The following is a 26647-nucleotide window of genomic DNA, read 5'->3' on the forward strand; positions in this document are numbered from 1 at the left end:
ATCTCATGATCAATCCCCCGTCGAGGAGGCAATGACTTTGGCAGTTCAAGTGGCATTATATCAACATATTCATTCAAAACTTTTTGGATCTCTATTGAGACAGTCCCAGTTTCAATTTGTTCATCCACCAACTGGATGGCCATAGAGGTCGACTCTTCTCTACTGAGTCCCTTTTCAGTTGCAGAGCTAAAATCATTCACCCCACTCGGTAAGACCACTATCGATACTGCTTGTTACTACCATATATTAAGCCAGAGGCACGGGAATGACTTTATTTTGCAAGAGGAATTCCATATCGAGTACTACGTCAAAGTCATCCATGTGAACCACGACTAAATCAACATCTCCTCTCCATTCGCCTAATTTTAGAGATACCCTTTTCGATACTCCAACAATTAGCAAGGCTTTGAAATTAAAAGCTTACATCTTGCTTGTGTCTTTTTCGATTTTCGACTCCAACCGACATGCTTCTTGTTCATAAATGAAATTATGAGTTGCATCTGAGTCTACCATGGTGCTCTTTGCGGGTTTGGAGTTTACGATCACGTCGACAAACATGAGTCCCTTTTTAAAAGCATCCTTTTCATGAAAAGCCTTATTTTGAATTGCTTATAAAATTTTAACACACCCATTCAAGGGGTCTCCCCTTCATCTTCCCTTTCTACTTCTTTTTCTGCCTTTAAATCGTTAGAACACTGTAAGGAGGCTTGTAAAGCTGTCAACGAGCCTCGGTGTGGGCATTTGGCTACACATAGGGGACTCCACACAAGAAGCAAAAAATATGTCTCGTCTGATTTGAATTTGACTGATGTGCTCCTTGGAGTACTAGAGCTTGAGGTTTGCGATTTCTATTGTTAGTAAAGTTTCTTAAGGAATTAGGCTTAAAGACCTTATTCCCAAGATTTGGTGTGGTCACATTCTTCTTTTGGGACCCTTGGTCGCCACCATAGTCACACAATCTCTTTGCAACAAGAGCAAAGGCAAGATCTTGAACTTTCTGTTCTTATAACTTAATACTGGCCCACAGCTTAAGCCCTTCTACGAAGCAGAATACTTTATCATTTTCCGACATGCCTCAAATGTCCAACATAACATCAGAGAACTGTTTAACATACTCTCTAATGGTTCCTGTGTGTTTAACTTCCCGCAGTTTTCTTCTAGCAATAAATTCAACATTTTTAAGGAAGAATTAAGCCCTTCTTAAGGTCTTCCAACATATCAATGGTACATCAACCATTTCAAACGTCGTTAACTTTCAACCTCCACCAAAGCTTTGCATCTTCAAACAAATGCATGGAGGCTAATATCACCTGAGTTTCTTCAGAGTTAGTTCCACTGGCCTTAAATCACTATCCCATATCAAAGATGAAACTTTCAAGCTCTTTAGCATCGCGGTTCCCATTAAAGGCTTTGGGTTCCGGGATTTTGAACTTGCTCGAAACACTATATGCTTGATTCGAGATCTGGTTTCCCACTGCTCGCATCGTTAAATTCACTTGCACTTTCATCTCGGCCATCTCGGCCTTGATTGTCTCTATCGTTGCTCTAAAGTCGTCTGGCAAATCATTAAACAACTTTAGCATGATCTTCCGTGAACAGTCAAGTTCTTCAACATGCTCATCCATGAGTGCGACAGAACTTGAAGAGCTACTCCAACATTCAAAACTACCCGCTTGGGCCGTTTTATGTTTATCTAATTAACCCTCGACGTCAATTCATTTATGGGTAGTCCATCTACCCGGGTATTTAATGCGTCTATTTCTCCGACTTTTTCTTCCAACCCCTCCAGCTAAGTCTGGAGAAATCTTACTTCGTCTGGCAATTCTCTCAGATAAAGAATTGCTCTTCAATCTCAGTCAGTCGCTTAGACCGCGACTTCGACAGTTGTTTCATTGCCTACATAATTACGTCTCACTTAGCCAAGGAGCTAACAAAGCTCTGATACCACTTGTCACAATCGCAACCTTTCAAACACGGGACGAGCGATTGTGCGGTACTTGTTCTAACTTAATGAACAAGTCAGCCGTATAAAATCCGAAAGTCGTAGAGAAACTCGCGGTATGATGTAGTCTCCCTTCACGTTTTGAGAAAAATGGGTTTTGTAAAACGAGAGAAAAAAAAACATCGAAAATATCGTTAAAGAAAGCATTGAAGACTGTCAATTGCAAAGAAAACTTGGATTGCAAAGAGTAAAACAAGGCTAGTCGGGGATTCAACTACTATGTCTCCCCTATAGTACATTTCGAACTTTTTGAGCTTTAACAGGTTTGCATGTAAAAAGTGTGAAACGTCACACCCTAGGTCAGTGACAACAAATGGAAAGCAATAGACTAAACTATGTACAAAACATAAAGACAAGGTGGTTTGAGGATGTTCGAGCATGCAGCCATAGGCAAACAAAATCTTGACAAGCATGCTCGTGACACATAGCACCCTTATCATATCAAAAAAAAAGGAGACCAACCTAACTAATTAAACGTCGAAAGGCTACAAGCAGCCAATACAAACCAAGCAAACATATGATCAATCCGGCTTAAACAGAGCCACTACAACTCAAAATAATCTGAAAAAATATGAGAACAATACAAACAGATACAGAAAACTGGAATATAAAACTGGAAGAAGGAGACAGCCATCATAAGGGTCATCTAAAGCCAAAGTCCAGAATGAGAGCTTCAGTCAACAGGGAAAGATGAAAGCTTTCCAATTTAGCAAAATATCTTGTAGAGAGAAATCTTTGAATTGTTTACTGAGCGAGCACCACGAGGAGGCATTCAACCGAGCCAATTTGAAATTGTCCTTCCAGGAGGAAGATTTATTATGGAAGACCCGTTGGTTTCTCTCGAACCATATTTCTGCCAAGATTGCTTTACTGCATTACTCTATAACAAGGATATTGATTTGTCCAGAAGCGGCCCAATAAGAAGCTGTCTGACATTATTTTTACATTCTTTATCAAAGGACCAGCTGAGATCAAAGATATGAAAAAGCTTGTTCCAACACTTAGAAGCATACTCACAATCAAATAAAATATGTTGAAGGTCCTCTTGAGATTTGAGATAAAAAGGACAAATATGGGGTGATAAATAATGGGTGGGTAGTTTCTTTTGCAACACTGAGGAGCCGTTTAAGCTGCCAAAAATCATAACCCATATAGTTATATTCACCCTCCTAGGGCTTTTGGATTTCCAAAGGCACTTAACCAAGAGAGGATCCGATGGAGAGGCGGGAGCTAAATGTTCTGAAAGTGACTTTACTCAAAATTCCCCATGATGTTCCAAAGACCAGCTTCTTTTATTGTCCATATTGGTTGGTCTTCTTCCGTCTAAGGATTCAAGCAGAAATTGAAAATCAGAAATTTCCTCCTCTTTAAGCAGACATCTAAAAATAATGGACCAAGAGGAGGAAGAGGAGTCCCAATAATTTGTAACCGATCCTTTGGGAGGTAGGGCTATTCTGTAAAGGCGCGGGAATTTGATCCACAAAGCAATGCTGTTCATCCATGGATCCAACCAGAAAAGGATTCTATCTCCCTTTCCCACCTTAAAAACTGCCAATATTTCCACTTTACGCTGCTGCCTAGAGATGCTTATCCAAGGGCTTCTTAAACTTGAGGATTCTTTGCCGCTTGTGTGCCAAATGAAGGTGTCACTATCGTGGATGCTTCGAACTACCTTGCACCAAAGGGAACTAGGCTCATCCAAGAATCTCCATCTCCACTTTGCTAGGAGAGCCATGTTTCTAATTTTCAGCTTGTCCAGACCGAGTTCTCCATCACCTTGGCTTTTGGTTACTAACTCCCATTTCACTAGGTTGTTTAACTTGCTGTCTATATTGCCTTCCCAAAAAAATTCCTCATGATTCTTTCAATGGAATTAATAACTTTTTCTGGCATGAGAAAGGTAAACATAAATAGGTGGGGAGGTTGGAAAGAACGGATGAGCAGAGTATAAGTCTTCCCCCTCTGGATAAATTGAAACGTTTCCATTTATTTAACTTTTTTTTGTACTCTATCCAGAACGGGCTGCCAAAAATGACCACTTTTTGGATATCCTCCCGAAGGAAGACCTAGGTACATGAAGGGAAAATTTTCTAATTTGCAATTTAACATAAATGCCACAGTGGAAACCTTGCTGTACATTATATTAATACCACAAATGGCTGACTTCTCCCAATTATCTTTTGACCGGAGCACCATTCAAAAATTCCGTACGTCTTTTGTAAGTTTTTAAGCATATCATCATCAAACATGCCAACAATGAGGATGGGAATGGAATTTATTCCCTTTTTCCACTGGTAAAAGAAAGATATTTCAGAACTACTATGATTTCTTAAGTTGGGTCCCACTCTGTTAGCACATTCCCTTGTGGCATTAATGAAGTGAACATCAAGAGGGCATGGCATAGATGCTTTCTAACTCCTCTAAATCACCTAAAGTTAAAAGAATACGCTACTCAAATAAGGCGAAAGCCAACATTGAAATTAACCAATTAGATATACACCCACACATATAAATAAAATTAAAGAAAAAGAAAACAGACCTGGTGTTTACCAGCTCTAACCCATTTGACACGATCACCCCTGAAAAGGTAATTAATTAATCAGAAATTTGAAACATTGATTCAGGAAACATTACTTGACATTTTGAATATCATAATGCTTAATAATTGTAAAACTCATTGATAACATAGCAAAGTCCAGCAACTTGCCCATCCTCCACAAAGGAAATGATTGCCTGCAAACTGGCTGAAAAACCTGCTAGTTTGTGCTCGTCCCCGTACCTGGACGCCATTGATTACATTTAAATAAGCTCCCAGTAGAAGGATGAAAATTATAGTGCTTTGGAGTTTAAACGGATAAAACTGTTTACAAGAACAAACCTGGAATAAATAGGCTTTCCCGAATGGCTCAAAATAAAGAAATGCTTCTTCCTTTTCCTCCACGATATGGAAGCATCATCCTGAACTTAAAGAATTAACTGATCAGGGAAGTTGTAGTAACAATAATCAATGTCTGTTAGGTTAGGTCAGTCACCGCAATGAAGCAAAAGTGATGATAGTCTTTCTTGGTAATTAGAACGATATAATCAAAGGGGCTATACTTTCAAAGCCTGTACGTACATTAATAACTACTGATGACTAGGTTTAACTATAAACAAAACATTGCTCCATGCCACATACAGTCAAGTCAACATGTGTGTACGAGACTCTCCAAAACACTCAGTAATAGATTGACAAGTAAAATTTCAGCACACTACCATCATTCGAGAGGGTGCTCTCTCAAAAAAGACTAAACCAAGAGAGTACAAAAACCTGTCCTCAGCATCAACAGCCCAACCCCTAAAATAGTGTTATTCACCGCCTTACAAAATGATTGGCAGCTGCATGCCTAACACAAGACACTAAACAGTTCAAATTACCCGTTAGTTTGGTGCAGAGGATGGTGAATTCTCATTTCTACCCCTCCTTGCATAAGAATGTAGTACTAGAGGTCTAACAATACCCGGGGTGAATGACTTCCTTGTCCTCAAAAGGAAGAAGTCAGGAAACTGGTCCTTTATAAAATCAACACTTTCCCAAGTTGCTTCATAAGCTGGTAAGCCAGTCCATTTAATCAAAACTTCATCTTCATGAGAATCTTCGTTAACACGGTAGGCAAGGAGTTCCTCAAGAACTGCTTTCCATTCAAATTCATCGGTAAGTTGCAGAGGTAATGGTCTGATGGGTGCAACACTACTTAGTGCTAGCTTTAGTTGAGACCGTTAAAAGCAATAAAGAAAATAGACATCGAGTTATGTGGAAACCCGAGCACTGGGAAAAAAACTACGATCTGACATTCTTATTAATTTCTCATATTAACAAAAGATACAAAAAGGAAAATAAATAGACAACAAGCTTATGATAAGAAAGGAAAGGTAACTAGGTAAATTCTTCCTTGTGCTAAGCCCACTAACTCTAACAAAGACATATGGAAACCGCGATGGATTGTTGCTTCCTCCGGTCATTGTAATTTACAAGCAACCTTTCCATATTTCCCAATGATCTTGTAAAGGCCAAAATACTTAGGTGAGAACTTCTCGTTAGGACATTTGGCCACTTTGGTTTGTTGTTAAGGTTGAAGCTTGAGATAAACCACGTCGCCAACATCATACTCGACTTCCCAGCAGTGATGATCAGCATGATTTCATTCGACTTTGTGCCTTTTGGAGATGATCTTTAAGTTATTGCAAGATAAGATCCCGCTCTTATGATTGTTGATCTAACAAAGCGTAGGTTGCCTTTTATGAGCCATAAAAAGTGTTAGAGTTAGTAGCGTTTTGCCCTAGAGTACTTTTGGAAAGAATAACATATAAGATTTTATTTCCTAAATATTTCCTAGATCTTTTCCTTTCTTATTCCTATTGTACTCTATTTATTCTCCCTTTGTACCTATTGTATTCAGTTAATAAGAAAAATAATAAAAACTAAAGTATCGTGGTTTTTCTCTCGGTTCTCAGGTTTCCACGTAAGTCTCGGGTTGTTGTTAATTGCTTTCAATATGGTATCAGAGCAAAGCAATAACAAAACCCTAGAAAATAACCTAGGAGAAACCCAGATCGAAACTGAACCCGTCACTGCCGCCGCCGCCATGGAGAAACTGCTCCAGAACCTACAGAAACCGCCGATCTACCCAATGGGAGTGGTTCCGCATCCGTACGCGCCGCCGTCTGACCAGAAGGTGATGCACGCGCCGCCCGTGTCCGGCTTGTGGGCCCACACGCCGCTGCCGTTTCACGTCACCACCCAGCCCGTTCTCTTCTACGCGCCGTCAGATGTCCAACCGTCAAACCCCTTCGGCCATCCGCATCCTCACGCGCCGCCTATGAGCTCCGGACAGCAACCTTCAACCGTAAATCTGTCAAATCTGTACAGTAAGCATCCGCTGTACGTTGACTCTTTACGACAACCGCTGTTTTCTGGTAACGGAATTGATCAACCCCAGAACAGATCGGACAATGAAGCGGGCGAACCTTCGACGCATTCCAAACCAACCGAGTTGCCGATGTATTCCAAGAACCCGATAACTTCGTTCCCTAATTTACCGTCAAATTATATAACTAGCTCTTTGGGTTCGTCTACAGGGAATTTTTCAAGAGAAAAATTAAATGGTCAAAATTATTTTTCTTGGTCCCAATCAATAAAGATGTTCCTCGAAGGTCGACACCAGTTTGGCTTCTTAACTGGAGAGACTGTACGTCCTTCACCAGGAGACGCCTTGGAACGACTCTGGAAAGGAGAGGACTCATTTATTCGGTTCATGCTGATTAATAGTATGGAACCACAGATCGGCAAGCCTCTACTATATGCAGCCACAGCAAAAGATTTGTGGGATACAACTCAGACCATTTACTCAAAACGACAAAATGCCTCTCGGTTATATACACTGCGAAAACAGGTCCATAATTGCAAACAAGGGACTCTGGACGTAACTACCTATTTTAACAAGCTCTCTCTCCTCTGGCAAGAGATAGACTTGTGCAGGGAGACAGGCAGCAAGATCACTCGTGAGTCGCATTGTAAAGCTATCTTCTTACCTGAATCGGTTTATTTTCAGGACATGAGCTCGGGGAGGACGATTGGCACTGCCCGACATAGCAGGGGACTTTACATCCTTGATGATGATACCTCATGTAGTAGTTTGTCTAGGGTTCGTTTACTGTCATCCCACTTTAGCACTTCTGAACAAGACTTAATGTTGTGGCATTTTCGACTGAGCCACCCAAACTTTACATATATGCAATATTTATTTCCCCACCTTTTTTCTAAACTTGATGTCTCTTCTCTATCTTGTGATGTGTGTATCCGGGCTAAACAACATCGAGTCTCTTTTCCCTCACAACCATATAAACCTACACAACCGTTTACCCTCATCCATAGTGACGTTTGGGGTCCTTCCAAGGTCACCACCTCTTCGGGAAAGCGGTGGTTTGTAACTTTCATTGATGACCATACCCGTCTTACCTGGGTCTACCTTATCACAGATAAATCCGAGGTTCCATCCATTTTCCAAAACTTCTATCATACTATCAAAACACAATTTCATACAAAAATTGCAATTCTTCGAAGTGATAATGGTCGGGAATTCCAAAATCATAACCTTAGTGAATTTCTAGCCTCCAAGGGGATTGTTCACCAAACCTCGTGTGCCTACACTCCTCAACAAAATGGAGTGACCGAACAAAAAAACCATCACCTTGTGGAAGTAGCCCGTTCACTTATGCTTTCCACTTCCCTTCCATCATACATGTGGGGAGATGCTATTCTTACAGCCGCTCACTTAATCAATAGAATGCCTTCTCGTATCCTCCACCTTCAGACTCCCTTAGATTGTCTTAAGGAATCTTACCCCTCTACTCGTCTTGTTTCTGAGGTTCCTCTTCGTGTGTTTGGGTGCACCGCTTATGTCCATAATTTTGGCCCTAATCAAACCAAATTTACCCCTCGAGCTCAGGCCTGTGTGTTTATTGGGTATCCCCTTCACCAACGCGGTTATAAATGTTTTCACCCGCCGTCTAGGAAATACTTTGTCACTATGGACGTTACTTTCTGTGAAAACCGACCCTACTTTCTCGTTAGTCATCTTCAAGGGGAGAGTGTGAGTGAAGAGTCTAACAGCACCTTTGAATTTGTTGAATCTACTCCTATTACCGTGTCTGACATTGATCCTCGTCCCATAATCTTACCCACAAACCAAGTTCCCTGGAAAACATATTACAAAAGGAATCTCAGAAAGGAAGTTGGGTCCCCTACTAGTCAACCGCCGGCTCCAGTCCAAGATTTCGAACCTCCTCGAGACCAAGGTATGGAAAACCCTACAAAACCTTGTACTAATAATACGATGAGTGAGAATGACAAGTCTGATGTTGCTGTTCTTGAAAATATGGAAGAAAAGAACCGTGAGGATGAGACTGAGGTTAGAATAGAAACCAGTAACGATGAAGATGAATAGATTCATACAAGGAAACTTGATGAGTATGATCCCTCTCTTGACATTCCAATTGCATTGAGAAAAGGTACCAAATCATGCACTAAACATCCCATTTGCAACTATGTTTCCTATGATAATCTCTCTCCACAGTTTAGAGCGTTTACAGCAAGCCTTGACTCTACCATAATACCGAAAAATATCTACACTACTCTAGAGTGTCCTGAATGGAAGAATGTTGTTATGGAAGAGATGAAGGCTCTTGAAAAGAATAGAACTTGGAAGATCTGTGTTCTACCCAAGGGACATAAAAATGTAGGATGCAAATGGGTATTCTCTCTCAAATACAAAGCAGATGGTACGCTTGATAGACATAAGGCAAGGTTAGTTGCAAAGGGATTTACTCAAACCTATGGTATTGACTATTCAGAAACTTTTTCTCCAGTTGCTAAATTGAATACTGTGTTAGAGTCCTGCTATCTGTTGCTGTGAACAAAGATTGGCCTTTATACCAGTTGGATGTTAAGAATGCCTTTTTGAATGGAGACCTTGTGGAGGAAGTCTACATGAGCCCCCCACCAGGATTTGAAGCCCAATTTGGTCAGCATGTGTGTAAACTCCAAAAATCCCTATATGGTCTGAAACAGTCTCTGAAAGCATGGTTTGACAGATTCACTACCTTTGTCAAGTCCCATGGGTACAGTCAAGGGAACTCTGACCATACTCTATTTACAAAGGCTTCCAAGACAGGGAAGATTGTTATTCTAATAGTTTATGTGAATGACATTGTTTTGACTGGAGATGATCAAACAGAAATCAGTCTACTAAAGCAGAGAATGGGTGATGAATTTGAAATCAAAGATTTGGGAAATCTGAAATATTTCCTTGGAATGGAGGTGACCAGATCTAAAGAAGGTATTTCCGTGTCTTAGAGAAAATATACCCTTGATTTGCTAACCGAGATAGGTATGTTGGGATGTCGTCCTGCTGATACTCCTATTGAATTCAACTGTAAACTAGGAAACTCTGATGATCAAGTTCCAGTTGATAAAGAACAATATCAGTGCCTTGTAGGTAAATTAATTTACTTATCCCATACTCGTCATGATATTTCCTTTGCTGTGAGTGTTGTCAGCCAGTTTATGCAGGCTCCCTATGAGAAACATATGGAAGCTGTTAACAGAATCCTGAGATACTTGAAAAATACACCTGGTAAAGGGTTGATGTTTAGAAAAACAAATAGAAAGACCATTGAGGCATATACTCAGATTGGGCAGGATCTGTTATTGACAGAAAGTCTACGTCCGGTTATTGTACCTTTGTTTGGGGCAATCTTGTAACTTGGAGGAGTAAGAAGCAAAGTGTTGTGGCCAGGAGCAGTGCTGAGGCTGAATACAGAGCTATGAGTCTGGGAATATGTGAGGAAATTTGGCTCCAGAAAGTCTTGTCAGATCTTCATCAGAAATGTGAGACACTATTGAAGCTTTTTTGTGATAACAAAGCCGCTATTAGTATTGCTAACAATCCAGTTCAACATGATAGAACTAAACACATTGAGATTGATCGGCATTTCATCAAAGAAAGACTTGACAGTGGAAGCATATGCATTCCGTACATTCCGTCAAGCCAACAGATTGCTGATGTTCTTACCAAGGGGCTTCTCATACCACACTTCGACCTTTGCGTTAGCAAGTTGGGACTCATTGATATTTACGTCCCAACTTGAGGGAGAGTGTTAGAGTTAGTAGGGTTTTGCCCTAGAGTACTTTTGGAAAGAATAATATATAAGATTTTATTTCCTAAATATTTCCTAGATCTTTTCCTTTCTTATTCCTATTGTACTCTATTTATTCTCCATTTTACCTATTGTATTCAGTTCATAAGAAAAATAATAAAAACTAAAGTATCGTGGTTTTTCTCCCGGTTCTCGGGTTTCCACGTAAGTCTTGGGTTGTTGTTAATTGCTTTCAATAAAAAGTAATAACCGGAGAAAGTCTTCCATAAAGTGCCTAGTACGGAGACATTTACAACGAAACATGGAATGTGGTATTGTACCATAATTCGGTCCAATATAAGTACTCTGCCCAACTTGTTGGTTTTTCTATGCAAAAACACCTCTAATACGTTTCCTGTTCCTTGTTAACGATCTATGTTTGGTCACCTATTTTGGGATGGTAAGTTGTAATTCTTAACTTTGTACCTTGGACATGAACCATTTCACTTCAGAAATGACTAATAAAGATCTTGTTGTGCTTCTCGAGGTAGTTCTTCCTCAGCCTATATGCCATTGCTCAAAGTTCTACCATAAATCCTTGATCTTAGGTCTCCACATCTTTTGTAAGGTGATGTATTTAGTTGGTTATGTTTTAACTGTGTTGGTTAACATTTGACTGCTTTAAGTCTTAAAAAATAGCTGCTGGAATTTAATTAGATTTTGTTAGCTGGTTGTAAAGGTGATAAGTCACTTTCTGTCCTTAGTATAAAAGAATATTAATAAAAGAATAGAAACTTCAATGTTAGTTGTTCAAGACTTCTCCAAGATTCATTGACTTAGTATCAAAGCTATGTCCTGGTCAATCATCTTGGCGAAAGGTCTAGTGGGACATTTTGGCATTGACAAGACCTACCAACTCCTTAGCGAAAGGTATTATTGGCCACAACAACGTAGGGACGTGACAAAATTTGTCAAACGTTGCTATACATGCCAAACTACAAATGGACAGCAGCAAAATAGGGGCCTTTACACCCCATCACCTATTCCCAAAGGCATTTGGGAAGACTTGTACAGGGATTTCATCCTAGGCCTGCCAAGAACTCAACGGGGGGTATAATTCTGTGCTTGTGGTAGTTGACTGATTTAGCAGGATGTCACTCTTTTTATCTGGTAGGAAAACTTCGATTGTCGTTTATGTAGCAACCTCTTCTTTGAAGAAATTGTACGTTTGCAAAGAATACCTAAATCCATAGTGTCCAATCGTGATGCAAAATTTCTAAACTATTTTTGGAAGACTCTAGAAAAAATTCAACATGGCACAAAAATTTAGCACTACAAGTCACCCACAAACAGATGGCCAAACCAAAGTCACCAATAGAACTCATACAGCCTCATAAGATGCATTGGTGGAGACAAACCTAAGCAATGGGACCTTGTCTTAGCACAAGCTAAGTTCGCTTACAATCACATGAAGAATAGATCAAAAGGAAGTCACCATTTGAGATTGTTTACAATAAATTACCTAGATTAACCATAGATCTTGCTAATATTCCTTCTAATGTTGATCTTGGTATGAAAGCCGAGAACATGGCGGAAAGGATGGCAAAATTACACAAAGATGTAGCAAATCAACTTGAGAAGATGAATGAAGGCTACAAGAAACAAGCCAGCAAACATAGAAGATTCAAGGAATTCAAAGAAAAAGATCTAGTCATGGTATACCTTCGAAAAGCAAGATTTTCAGCTGGAAAATACAACAAATTACAACCAAAAAAGATAGGTCCTTATAGAATAGTGAAGAAGTTCGGCGACAACGCATACAAGATTGAATTACCCAGTCACATAAACATCAATCCTATCTTCAAGATAGTCGATATCTTTGAATATTCTCCCCTTGGGCAAATTTCTACTTAAACTTGAAGACGAGTTTTCCTTAGGGGGAGGCAATTTGATCTATTTAGTTGGTTATGTTTCAACTGTGTTGGTTAACATTTGACTGCTTTAAGTTTTAATAAGTAGCTGCAGGAATTTAATTAGATTTTGTTAACTGGTTGTAAAGATGATAAGTCACCTTCTGTCCTTTAGCATACGTAGCTGCAGGAATTTAATTAGATTTTGTTAACTGGTTGTAAAGGTGATAAGTCACCTTATGTCCTTGAGATAAAAGCTTAAAGCTTAGGCTGTCATTTTTCAATTCAGAAAATATTAATAAAAGAATAGACTTCAATGTTAGTTGTTCAAGACTTCTCCAAGATTCATCATAAGGTTTTCAAGGTCACTTCTCGCTTCATTAATGCTGGATCTCCCTTTACTATCACCTTTTCGTGTCCACTCCCAATGATTAACACTAAATTTTCATTAATGTTGGATCTCCCTTTACTATCACCTTATCGCGTCCACTCCCAATGGTTAACACTAAATTTTTCCAATCCACGGTTGTCATTCCGAGCATGCACAACCACTGCATTCCCATAATGAGATCAATTCCACCAAGATCCAGTGGTAGAAAGTTCTCTTTTAATGTAAGGTTCAGTAAGGACCACCACTTACCGGCAAATTCCTTTTCCGTGAACTGCAGTACCCGTGCCCATGATTACTCGTAGTTTGTCGTCTCCACCACTGGTAGTTTAAGACGCTCAACTAGTCAACATGCTAGAAAGTTGTAATCGTATCAGGATTTGAAATTCCAACCACAGTATTGAGAGATAGCTCGACTATTTTTTCCACCATCTCTTCTTTTGACTTGTCATCATGTTCTTCCTCTACTTCCACCTCCACACTACGTTGTCTACAACCAACAATCTCAACTCCTTGCTTTTGCAGTTATGGCCAACTGTGAATTTCTCATCACATCTAAAACACAGTCCTCTCTCTCCTTGACTGTAGCTTGACATCCGACAATTTCTTGAAAGGATTATCTCCCTTTTGAGTTGGCGGTGAACCGGATAATTACCCATCTGCCAAGGGGACCCCCTTTCTCCCTTCCTTTTCCTTCTTGTAAGTTAAGTTTTAGTAGTCATCATCAACAATCTCCGCTTAAATGGAAATATGAGGGTTTTCTTGTGGGTAAGGATTCAATCCACCTTCCCTTGCTCCAATTTGCCAATGACACCCTCCTTTTTTTGCAAAGAGGATGATCAAATGCTTCTCAAGTTAAAGATGCCATTAAACTCTTTGAATGGTGTTCGAGCAGAAGGTTAATCGGGACAAATCAGCCCTTAGTGGTGCAAATTTAAGTGAAGATCACTTGTTTCAAATAGCAGCCTGGATGCAAGGCAGAAAAATTACCCATCCTTTACTTAGTTCCCCCCCTAAAGGCTACCCTAGGCGAAGGGAGTTTTAGCGACCTGACATAGATAGAGTTCACAATAAATTAGATAGATGGAAGACCTTCAATATCTCTAGAGGAGTTAGACAAACCTTATGCAATGCGGTCTTGGCTAGCCTTCCTATATACTATCTATCTTTGTTTGTTATTCCAAGTAATGTGGCAATTCGTTGGAAAATTCACGAGGAACCTTTTGGGAAGGCTTTGCTGGTGGCAAGATCAACCATCTTGTAAAATGGAGCTTGGTTTCCCTTCCATCAAAGGATGGGGCCTCGGTTTAGGGGGCATTAAAATTCACAATTCAGCTTTGCTTGCTAATTGGGGTTGGAGATATCAAAGGAGGATTCAGCCCTTTGGAGGAAAATTATTCATAGCATCCATGGCAAAGATGCATTTGATTGGTTTACTTTGGGCAAGTCTGAAAATAGCATAAGGAGTCCTTGGGTTAGTATCTCTAGAATGTGGAGGTTGATGGAGCCACTAGCCCTCTTTAAACTCAACAAAGGCAGCAGAATTGGCTTTTGGACAGACTTATGGGTTGGTTCCTCTACTCTTAAAGATTTTTTTCCATTGCTTTACAAAATTCCTTTACTACCACACGGCTCAATTGCTGATCATTGGGATTTTGTTACCCTATCTTGGTCCCTCTCCTTTAGAAGCTTGAAAGAAGAGGAAATAGCAGAATTCAGCTCCTTATTCGCTCTCCTTGCACCAGAAAAAGTGTTCAATTCGGAAGACTATAAGGTTTTGTCAATTGGCCAGCAAGGTAGATTCTCAATTAAATCTCTCTTGGCCCACCTGATTTCAGCCCCCTCGATAAAAGGTTTTTTAAAGCCCTTTGGAAGTCAGGCTGCCCACGGAGAGTAAACATTCTGATGTAGATCATGCTTTACGGGTCTCTAAATTGTGCATAAATTCTCCAAATGAAGTCCCCCAATAGGTGCCTCCAGCCTTTGATATGCCCTCTCTGTTTGAAGGGTAATGAGTCATTGCTCCACCTTTTTCTGCGTTGTCTCTATTCTTCCTTTTGCTGGAACAATATCTTCACCATCTTTGATATTGCATGGGTCTTTGATGTTTCCCTTAGCTCCTCGGTGCTTCAGCTTTTGGAGGGTCCGTCTCTACCTAAGAATCCTCAGATTATTTGACTAAACATATTAGAAGCTCTTCTAGCCGAATTGTGGTTTGAACGTAATCAACAGATCTTTCACGATAAGCAAAGACCAAGATCAAAAATTTTCTGCTCCGCAGAACGCAATGCAACAGCTTGGTGCTCTTTAAACAAGGAATTTATAAATCACTCCACTCAAGATCTTTGTCTCAACTAAGCAATCTTTCTATCTCAACCAGCCCCCTAGGCCCAATTCTGATTTGGTGTTTCTTGACTGCATTTTGACAGCTTCGTTCTTCCCTCCCTGGCCGGCCTCCCTTGAAGCATAGTTTTATGTTTTTCTTTTGTCTTTGTTTTACACAGTAGCAGCTTTGTTTTGATCTATAGGCTCAGCCTTTGTACTGCATTGTTTGCCCTATTTTCTTTTCTGTACTTCTCTACTTTCAGATTTCTGTACTAGGCTGGACTTTGCCTCCATTGTATTTTGGCTCTTTATTTCTAGTCTTAATTAGAGTATGATGTTTTCGTGCTAAGGGGGTGTCAACCTAGTTGAGATGTCTGGGTCCACCTTTTGATCCCCTCGCTTTATCACTCTCTAGGCTTCTTTATTTCACTCATTATATAATTCTCTAGTACTTTGAGTTTCTATCATTAATAAAGAACTTTGTCTCCGTTTCAAAAAAAAAAAAAAAAAAAAAAAAGTGAAGAAGTGTATGGACTGCCTCAATGACTTTTGTTGAGTCTCCTAAAACCGACCCATAGGGTGCCGCCTCTATAGCTTTGATGGGCTTCCCTAAAATTGGTCCAAAATTGTAGTTTGATTTTGACTGGGCTAGTTGGATTTTCCAAACCCAAGTCGACTTACCATAATAATGTTTTTGTCCTCTACTCTTTGGGTCGCTCTCATTATTTGTCCCAAGCCCATGGGCTCGTAACAAAACACTTCAACCCTAATTTCTAGACGAAATCCATTTAAGAAGGTGCTTTCCAACATTTCATTAGTCAAATAGAGTAGGGGCGTCGACAGAGCTTCAAATTGTTTGCGAAGCTCCGACACTATACCATTTGTCAAATGCCCAGAAATCGTTCACATAGAAATCCTGCTAGGCCCCCAATCTTATTCACGTATAATAGGAGGAATAAGAAAATACATGAAGCCAGTGAGGGAGAAACACGTGGAAGTGGGGCGAATAGCCATGAAACCAATGAAGAGGATGCACGTGGAAGTGGGGAGGAAAGCAAGGAGATCAGGGACTAGCAGGTGGGGACCACAAGTTAGTTAGTAGTGGGAAATTAAAAGGAGCAAGGGGGAGCAGAAGGAGGTACAGAAATTTTGGGTGAAGAAGAGAGAGGTTGTAGTTCTTCCTTGCGAAGAAGAAGACAGAGTCCAGGTTCCTTCGTTCTTGGTTGCGTTTTCATTGTTGGTTGTTTATTGTTTTGGTTTCCCAGATCGTTATCTTGATTTGCTGTTTTTATTATTCTGAACGTTGTTGTTTACCGTGTGGTTGGTAATTATAGTTGTGTTTTCCTGACTATTATCTTGGAGTTGTGGTGTCTTTTGAGCTTTATTTTGATTTAGATATTAATAGAGGTTAAGGAACCAATTGGTATCCTAACCGATCCCGCCTATGAAGGTCAAAACTTATCCAATAATCGTCTTTTTAAATCATTCCAGTCAGTGAAAGATTCTCTATTTCCAGCCCACCGGTACGAATGCAATGCCACTCCAATGAAGCTTATGGATGTTATGGTTATCTTCTCTGATTCTGATAAACTATGAATATCAAAATACCTCTCTACACAAAATAGCCATGTGTCTGGATTTTCTCTATCGAACACTAGCATTTCCACTTTTCTGAACTTGCTACGGTCTTCATATCCTTCTTCAACTTTGGAGCATTGGCTTCCTTCTCCTTCTAAATATTTTCTTTTTACTTGCAATGGTTTTTCTGTTGATGGCTACCTTGCACTCATTCCTTTTGCTAATGAGGATATTGCCTTCTGGATATCTGTTGTGATGACTCTTTGATCCTCGAACTTATGGAATATCACCCTAATACTCCGTTGTTGTTTTTTAATTACCTTCCTCTGTTCTTCCAATTGTGGAAGAACCCTTCCCTTTCTACCACTTCCTTCATTGTTGCATCCAAATCGGGTAGCTTATTAATTTCTTCCCTTGATTGGCTTATAGTATGTTCTGCAACTCAATTCTTTCCTGGAGTCATTTTTGTGCCATTTTATTTGATTTTCCAAGGATGTACCGCTATGATACCAATATGAAAACCTTTATTTTTTTGGATGAACCTCATATGATACCATTGTACGATACTCTCCAAAAATACTCGGTAATAGATTGACAAGTAAAACTCAGTACACTCCCACCATTCAAGAGGGTGGTCTCTCCAAAAGACTAAACCAAGAGAGGACAAAAACCAGTGCTCAATATACAACAGCCCAACCCCTAAAATAGTGTCATTCACCGCCTTACAAAACGATAGGCAGCTGCACGCCTAACACAAGACATTAAACAATTCAACTTACCCATTGGTTTGGTGCAATAGATAATAAACAACTACACATGTGACACAAAATAGTAAACAACTGAAATCACACATTAGTTTGGTGCAGAGGATGGTGAATTCTCATTTCTACCCCTCCTGCATAAGTATAAAGTAGTAGAGGTCTAACAATATGCTAGCTAACTCAATGACTTGAAATTCAAGTGCATAAAGTTAGGTTCAAAGAGGTAGTTATCTAGAGTCTAAAAGTGAATAGATGCAAATGAGTGTTGAAAACACAACAAATATGTGTAAGTCAACAAAAAGAAAGAAAATGATAAATGATAATAATAATAAGGGAGTATGTAGAAGGGAAATAACTAAGCAATTTATTCATCATCCATGAAAGACAACACTGAACAATTCCCCTCAAGATAGCAAGAAAACTAGCATGTCACGAAATAATATCCTGATTATAAACAAGGTTATCGATTATTTTGATGAAGCTTCACAACTTTTAATGAGGAGGGAATCGTATTATGCTAGTGAAAATGAAACCTTATAAACCTTTTTTTCTTTTCGATAAATTCAACAATTTTCATTGAGAAAGAATGAAACCTTACAACCCTTAAATCAGAGAGGATTGATGCAAAGGAGGTAAAAGACATTCTTTCAGCTATACACTTGGCTACCAACCCATTTAAAATCATTGCTAATAGGACTTAAAGTGGCCATTCCCTTTCTTTATTGAGAAAACAAACATTCACTGAAATGATTAAAAGAACAATAAAGAAAGCCAGACAAACCCACAATGAAAGGGAGCCAACATAAGAAAAACAAAGACTATCAAATATTACAAAGTGAATTAGAACGACACCTACCCTAAGAGATCCATCAACCCTTCTAAAGATTTTCTTGTTTCTTTCAAGCTAAATGATCCACAAAAAAGTAACAAGACAGAGCATTCTTCTCTTATCCTGAAATGGCAGATGAAGAAATACATCATCATCTGCTACACTTTAAGCTATCCTAAATCAAAATTGCAAATTAACTACTATTGCTGAACAGCACGTTGTCCAAATCTTCTTTAAACACATTTTCACAACATGCACTACCAAGAGCGAAGAGCCAAACATTAGTGACGAAGACCTTTGGTTAAAGTTGTGAATCCACCAAATTTTTAAACTTGGTTTATACCCTCCAGTGCAAGGGAATAGAAGAGAAACGTATGGAAATGAAGGGCACTCGACTAAGATAAAAATGATTTGCACAAGATAGAGGGTCATAGTTCCGTACAAAGGTACTCCTAAACCTAGGGCAATGACTTAACCCATGAAGAAGAGAAAACAAAAAAAAATACATCAAAACTTTCTCATTTAAAGAATGGTCTCCTAAGATCAAAGTTGCACAAGGTGGAATCTACATATAAAGAAAGAAAAAAGGCTACAAAAGCGTACTACAAAAATGAAAGATGAAAAAGACAAGGGAAAAGAGAATATGAGGGACCTAAACAATGGTCTTCCAAAAATTGAACGAGTAGCCCATCCACGATGGAAAATTTCCCGCACTTGGAAAAACAAGGGCGACCCAAAGAGATTTCTTTCAGCAAGTTCCTCAAGGTCCCTTTAACCACACAAACCAAGACCCACCCCAACATAATATCACCCATATTTTCTCACTATAACCTTTCACTAGAAAGTATTCGATTCTAGAAGGAACCACCATAGCCATGTAGCTAGAAGAGCCAAATTTCTAAGCCTCAAATTTCCTAAAAACCCAGCCCACCCTCCTCACAAGATTCAGAGACAATGTCCCTTCTAACCAAACATATAATGGAAACAGTTACCAAGCAAGTCACAAACATCAATATCCATTCATGATCTACTCTAATGACAATGAGAGGCATGGAGTTCAAAATTCTCCAATCAAACAGTCGTCAACAAGTAGATAAATCACAGTACCTCATCACCATGCCGCTTTCCAGGAACCCACGAGGGTACAGAATTCGAATTCTCACCATCAGAAGCGTCATCTCTCAGCTCCTGTATCTCATCCTCAGCAACTCCATCCATCTCCGACCTCCCGCTACTAGCACTGCTGCTTCCTCTTTCACCTGCATACCCACTGCTGCTAGGACTAGCCGGTCTATCCACCTCAATCTCCGAATTGGTCCTCCCCCACACAACTCCAGCACCATCCGAACCCTCCGTCGCCCCCTCAACCACCGAAACTGAATTCCCCCCAACATGTTCTTCAAAAACTAAGCCGACCCTCATTTCCTCGTCACTCTGTTGAATTCCAAACATAGACCTATCGGCCTCGAATCCATCTGAGACGCCATTGACATCATCTTGGTCAGAGAGGAGCTGGGGATGTGGTAAGGTCAATGCTAGAGATGCCAATTCTTCTTCGAGAGGTTTAGGTGGCGTAGAGGGTGATGTTCTGGGGTTAAAATCGTCGAGTTCATCACTGGATGATAGTGAACTCAACCCACAAGACATCTTTGGGAATAGAACTTGAATCGTTTTCCGATGGAAAGCTCTAATTTTGCTGATCAAAGAGAAGGAAATTGAGTGCGATCAAAGATTCGTGAAAGCCCATCGCTGAGATTTTCGCCACTTGGTGGGAAGGATCCGAGTGGCACTGTTTCGGGTCGGGTCCATTTGCCCGTACCCACTTCCCATTCCCCTATATCTTCCTTTTTCAAAGAAATCTTTGCCTAATATTAAGCCTCATGTTTTCAAATATATCAAATTTAGAATCTATAAATATAGACTCCAGTTTTGGAGTATGGGGAGTTTAGATTCTGTTGTATAATTTGGAGTTATAAAGTCTACCTTTGAGTGTTAGTTGTTTGGTCTAAAGTTATGAAGTATGTGTTTAGGATGAGAGCTGTGAAATCTATATTTTAATTCTGTTTTATTGTTTTTATTAGTTCTCTTCTTTTTCCGCTTCTTTTTATAAACATGGACTATAGAAATTTTGATGAATATTACTATATTTTATAGATAGTTTCAATATTTTGTTGTTTGTTTTTTAAAATGTCCCTTATAACCTTTTGATTTCTTAATTTATTTTCATTGTGTCAATTTTATAACTATTCAAGTAGGCATAATAATTAAGATTACAACACAAGTTAGATTTAAAATACTCCTCTAATTGTTTAATATCTGGGGGCAATAAAAGACGATTACATTGTCATTTTAACAAAATATGTTTGTATTACAAGTTACTTTCACAAGTTTGTAATATAAATATATAATTGCCCAAAGGATGGAATTACATCAACAAGAAAAACTACTAAAATATATAGTGGCAAGGACATATAAATAATTATATCCAAAATGATTAAAGATGTAAATGGTGGAAGCCTTTCCAAGTGTTCGATGTAACTCTCTAAATTCGAATCGCCTTTGTTCTAATAAGAAAGATCCACACACGAACTAGAAATTCGATTTTTCGAATTTGGAATTTTTTTTTTGAAAGGTATTGTATTAAATGCAATAGAGGTTTGAACTCGGGACTTTTTGTCCACAAATACATACAAGTGCTAGTTGAGTTAATCTCGTGTTGGCAATCTCATGGAATTTCGACTAGTGGAAATTTCGACCCTCGCTTTTCTCTCTCTATGTCGAACAAATTTTCATCTTTGGCATATTTCTCAAATAAAATGTCTAACGTCTTATTTATAGGTTTCCTAATAAGCTTCCAATTCTCCAATTGCGCTTATTAATTACCCAAAGAAAAATGTGAGCTAGTTCTTTCGTGTGTGATCCGTTAGGTTAATTTAATATGACAACGACTCATAACTCGTTTTATAGCCCATAAGTCATAATTGGTCTCTAGCAATTATGGCTACCCATATTAAATTAAGTCGTTGATTCAACATAACTTAATATAATCATTACTTCAATCCTTTTATCACGTGATATCTATAATTGAATATAAGATATGGACAAAATCACTTTATCTAATTCAATTGCTTTCTCGATCAATAAGCATACCGAAATAATAAATGACATTAATACTCTTAGTAATTCATTTATAATACGACCATGCATTTCCACAGTCAAGCTTAATTGAGGGACCCAGAGATATCCCTTCGTAGCAAAGGGATAAATTCCATCTTGACTAATCATTGTTCACTACATAATTTATAATAAATTCGAGTACAGTCTTTATAATTATCTGATTAAATATAACGTTAAATTGCATCATAATAGATTAATTATGTTTGACACTATTATAATCTCGGGTCTAAGGATAAAAAAAATCAATTATTTGTGACATGTGTCCATGTAATAATCTAAAAAAAATGTCAGTTCAATTCTTATTTTCTGATAAGAAAATATGATTATAATTTATGTCTCTATATATATATTCATCCCAGGATTATTAATTATAACTCATACTAATTTTAATTTATTATTGTTCCCACAATAATAATATATTAGGGATATTTAGAATATAATAACATATTCATGGATATTATTATACAATAACATGCGGTTATATAATAATGAGAATTATAATTTTTATTAAATAATTAAACAATAAACCAATTATCCATAAAAAAAAGTTATAGAGCACAATAAAAAATCGTCAGTTTGCATGCACCTGGTCGTATGAAAAAAAAAATCTAACATTTTAGTGTGGTAAGACGTTTGTTTTTGCTTCCCTGTTGGTTGAAGATATTGCTCCTATGACTTATGCACTAGTTGGTGTGTTGAGCATTTCTTTATCGTATGCATGGGTCATGCTATTGACTTTGGGGGGCATTGGGACATAATAATCTTGTGATTCTTCCCTCATGTCTACATCATTTCGACCCCAATTATCTCCAACATTAGATGTCACGCTACTAAAACTTGTACATCTGCTCCAGTTGCTCTTTCCTTTCCAAATACGAATGTCAACTCTTGAAATCGAGGGAATGACTTGTTCAGTAGTCCTTTTGAACTAAGATGACTCTAAATTAGTATCAACTTCCGATACTACTTTTATTGAATTTAAATTTGTAACCCCACCTTCACCCAATCATTGAATACTTACTTATTCACCTCAACACATTTAAACTCGTCGTTCCATATGAACCCCTACAACTTAGTCCAAGCATCTATGAGATTGCGTTATAGCATTTCTTTAAGCTTTTTTATCCTACATTTAATAGTTTTCGTTGATACGATAGTACAACCTAGTAGCTTATCTCTCAACAATCGATGTAGATGTTGCAAATAGTTGGGTTGAAATGTTCCATTGTTTGACCTCCATCAACCATCCTAGACCATTGTGATAAGACATTCCACCAACTTTGCATCCTAAAGATTATTTCATGTAATTTGGATTACTAATTTCTCCAACCCAATCCCTGAAGGGACGAAACCCCTTTGTACAGCGGAACAATTACAAAGACCTTAACCCAATTTTAATTGGAACCTAAAAATACTAATACATTGGTAAAATTTAAATTAATTATGGCTAAACATGTTTTCAAGAAAAAAAATACATAGAATAACTTACAATCGTTGACGTCTCTGAATCTACTAAACACCAATTTGGAGCACCACCACTTGGAAACATTCATATTGATGGTTTGTGGGAACCAAATTGGAAGAGAAAATTTTTCCTAAGAGAAAAAAATTCAGAGAGAATGGGAGAATTTTTTTTTTACAAAAGAAAACGTTATGTGTATGCGTACCAGTAACTCCCTCTTCAGTGAAGAAGTGGGAAGTTGAGAGAAAAATGGAGACATGGGAAAACCACCCACGTTCAATAAATTATTACAACACAAGCATACAACTTACAAATTAAAGGATATTATAAAACGTAAGCTAACTACTGATACTGCATGGTGTCAAGGGCATACTTGTCCAAGGTATTATTTACCCATGGTCGTATGCCCGAATACCCCTAAATCGTTTTATCTTTATGTCTTGAAAGTAGTCTAGGTTAATTCTTTCGTTTTCGTGTCCCCGAGTCACAGTGTGACATTTCGACTTTTTCATATGCAAGCCTGCCAAGGCCAAAAATCTCAATATGTACTATAGGGGGTACATGAGTAGTCCGACACCCGCCCAAGCCTTGTCGCACTCTTTGCAAGCTAAACTATTTTCTTTGCAATTGATAGTCTTCAATGCTTTCTTTATGATGTCTTCAACTGTTTACTTTCTCTCTCCCGTTTTATAAAAACATTTTTCCGAGAACGTGGAGAGAGGTTACATCATACCGCGAGTTTGTCCGTGGGTTTCGAATATCGAACGGCTGACTTGTTAACTGAGTAGAACAAGTGCCGCACAATCGTGTTTGAAAGTTATGATTGTGACAAGTGGTATCAGAGCCAAATCAGCTAATTGACAGTAAGACTAAAGTATGTCGTCGGTGGATCCATCGGGTAAGGCCCAGAGAGACCGACTAGCAGAGCTAGAAGAGCATATGCTCTACCTAATCGAAGTTCCCGACTCCATCTGCTACTTGGAGTCCCGTGTTGAAGAAATTTTTGAGAAAGTTGGTACGGTTGGTGCGGTAGCTGGCTGTGTCGAAGGGTTACCGATACAAGAGTTGTTGGCAAGAGTCGACACCCTAGAAGCAAACACAAACGTCAGAAGAACTGTTAACTACGAGCGTGGGGAAAATTCATCGGGTTTTGCTGTCTACATTGAAGAACGTGTCAGCGAGCTAGATAGCTCTCAGAAGACACTCTTAGAGATGATAAACGGCATGTCAGAGGATTTTTAAGTTACCCTCGATGTCATTAAGAATGAAATCACAGACGAGAACGCGAGGCTGAATCTCACAATGCGAGCAATGGCAAACCAAGCTCCAGCTGGAGGAGCAATTCTGATTAGCAGAGTAAAGATCCCGAAACCAAAGCCCTTCTGTGGAGTTAGAGATGCAAAGGCCTTAGAGAACTATACTTTTGACCTCGAACAATACTTCAAGGCTACAAACACCGTTACCGAAGAAGCCAAAGTGACATTGGCAACGATGCATCTGTCTGAAGATGCCAAGTTGTGGTGGAGGTCCTGATACATGGACATACAGGAAGGGCGTTGCACAATAGATACTTGGGACGTCCTGAAGAAAGAACTCCGCTCGCAATTCTTCCCCGAGAATGTGGAAATCCTTGCTCGACGAAAATTGAGCGATCTAAAACACACTGGCAAGATTCAGGAGTACGTGAAACAGTTCACAGGGTTGATGTTAGACATTCATGATATGTTAGAGAAAGACAAAGTCTTCTGTTTTGTCGAAGGGCTGAAACCGTGGGCAAAGGCCAAGTTGTATGAACAAATGGTTCAAGACCTCACGTCAGTGTATGCAGCAGCCGAACAGTTGTTCGATCTAACAAGTGACTCTCAATATGTGAGACATCACCAAAGTTCCTCACCTGGAAGGAACAGGAATAGTCGTCCAAGTTCTTCCAAAGTTGTTGGGGGAGACTAATGTCCTGGTAAAGACCGCAGACCTCACCAATCAAACACAGAGAACACATGGCGAAGGCTGAATAATCGAAGCCCACCTAAACGTCCCCTCAGTTGTTTCATATGTGGGAAGCCACATCTGGTAAGAGAATGCCCGAATAAAGCCGACTTCCATGCATTTTAGGCCTCATTAATCGCAGATTCAGATGATAAGTCAAATCAAGATGAGGATGAAGTGGGCCAGATAGATGGGGGTGAGAAGACTCGAATAAGGGCCATAAAGTACATGTCGTCTCTCCAGAAAAAGTCAGGGGAGAGAAACGTACGAGTGGAAAGGGACTTATTGTATGTTGGCACCTGGATCAACCAAAAGCAGACTAAGAGCACTATGATTGATTCTAGTGCAACTTACAACTTCATAACAGAGGCAGAAGCTAGACGTCTAAAGCTCCGTTGAGAGAAGGATTCAAGAAGAATGAAGGCCATGAATTTTGTTGCCCTACCTATCGTCGGACTAGTGAAGCGAACGACGATAAAATTGGGAGGATGGAAAGGCCCTGTAGACTTTGTGGTTGTAAAGATGGACGACTTCGATGTAGTATTAGGAATAGAGTTCCTCCTTGAATATCAAGTCATACCAATGCCCTCAGCCAAATGTCTAGCGATTACCGGATCTTTCCCCACGGTAGTACAAGCATATATTCGTCAGCCTAACGGGTTTAAAATGATATCGGCCATGCAACTAGATGAGAGTCCCGCCCAAGAGGAACCATCATCCGCGATAATTCTGTTTGGGCCGTTGGAAAAGCCAGGGGAGACAGTCCCCAAAGACACTCTGTGTGTCTAAGAGAAGTGACATGATGTGCTGCCAAATAGTTGGCCCAAATCCGTGTCGATGCGAAGGACGATCGACAACGTGATAGAATTGTTGCTAGAGGCAAAAGCGTCTGTGAAGAATGCTTATCGCATGGCACCGCCGGAGTTAGCCAAACTTCGGAAACCATCGAAGATGTTGTTGAATACAGGATTTAGTAGACCTGTACAAGCTCCGTATGGAGTCCATGTCCTTCCCTTAAAGAAGAAGGACAGAAGCCCACAACAGTGTATTGACCGCCGTATCCAGAGTAAGCTCACAGTTCGTCGCAAATATCCACTCCTCGCACTCACCAGGTTGTTTGACTGCCCATGTGGAGTGAAGTATTTCCCGAGGTTAGACATCCGATCGAGGTAACGTCGAGTAAGAACAACGAAGACAAAGGGACTCGAGACAACTTGTGTCACTGGACATGAAGCATACGAGTTCCCCGTGGTGCCACTGAGTCTTACCGATGCCAAGGGGGGAAAGTGTTGTTCTGTGCAGAGCCAGATAAACGTGCTGGGTCATGTGGGGGAGTGCCACCAAAGTGGGTTGTTGAGAGAAGAAGACACTCAATGGAGTGGGATCCTCGAGTGTCAGGCCGCCTTCAATGGTTTGAAGCAAGCCTGGATCGAGGGGCTAAGTCTTGGGGTTGTCGATACGACCAAGACTCCTAAAGTTGAAGCCGAGCAATTCAGCTGTGTGTTCGAAGAATATATGCATCATTGTGTTGATGGCAGACAAGAATTGGGTTC

General features: G+C 39.5%; 1 protein-coding gene across 1 annotated transcript in view; it reads right to left on the reverse strand.

Annotated features, from left to right (window-relative positions):
• Positions 1 to 20295, reverse strand: part of LOC103500868 (vacuolar fusion protein MON1 homolog) — a 43044-nt gene extending 22749 nt beyond the window's left edge. Inside the window, exons 1-4 of the mRNA XM_008464312.3 lie at positions 19577 to 20295; positions 4881 to 4960; positions 4710 to 4781; positions 4542 to 4581 (exon numbers count right to left, since the gene is read on the reverse strand). Of these exons, the coding sequence (XP_008462534.1) occupies positions 4542 to 4581; positions 4710 to 4781; positions 4881 to 4960; positions 19577 to 20116 (732 nt within the window). The 5' untranslated portion in view covers positions 20117 to 20295. The remainder of the gene's footprint in view (positions 1 to 4541; positions 4582 to 4709; positions 4782 to 4880; positions 4961 to 19576) is intronic.
• Positions 20296 to 26647: the final 6352 nt, after the last annotated feature.

The sequence above is a fragment of the Cucumis melo genome, chromosome 12 (assembly GCF_025177605.1).
Source record: "Cucumis melo cultivar AY chromosome 12, USDA_Cmelo_AY_1.0, whole genome shotgun sequence".
Classification (NCBI taxonomy): Eukaryota; Viridiplantae; Streptophyta; class Magnoliopsida; order Cucurbitales; family Cucurbitaceae; genus Cucumis; species Cucumis melo.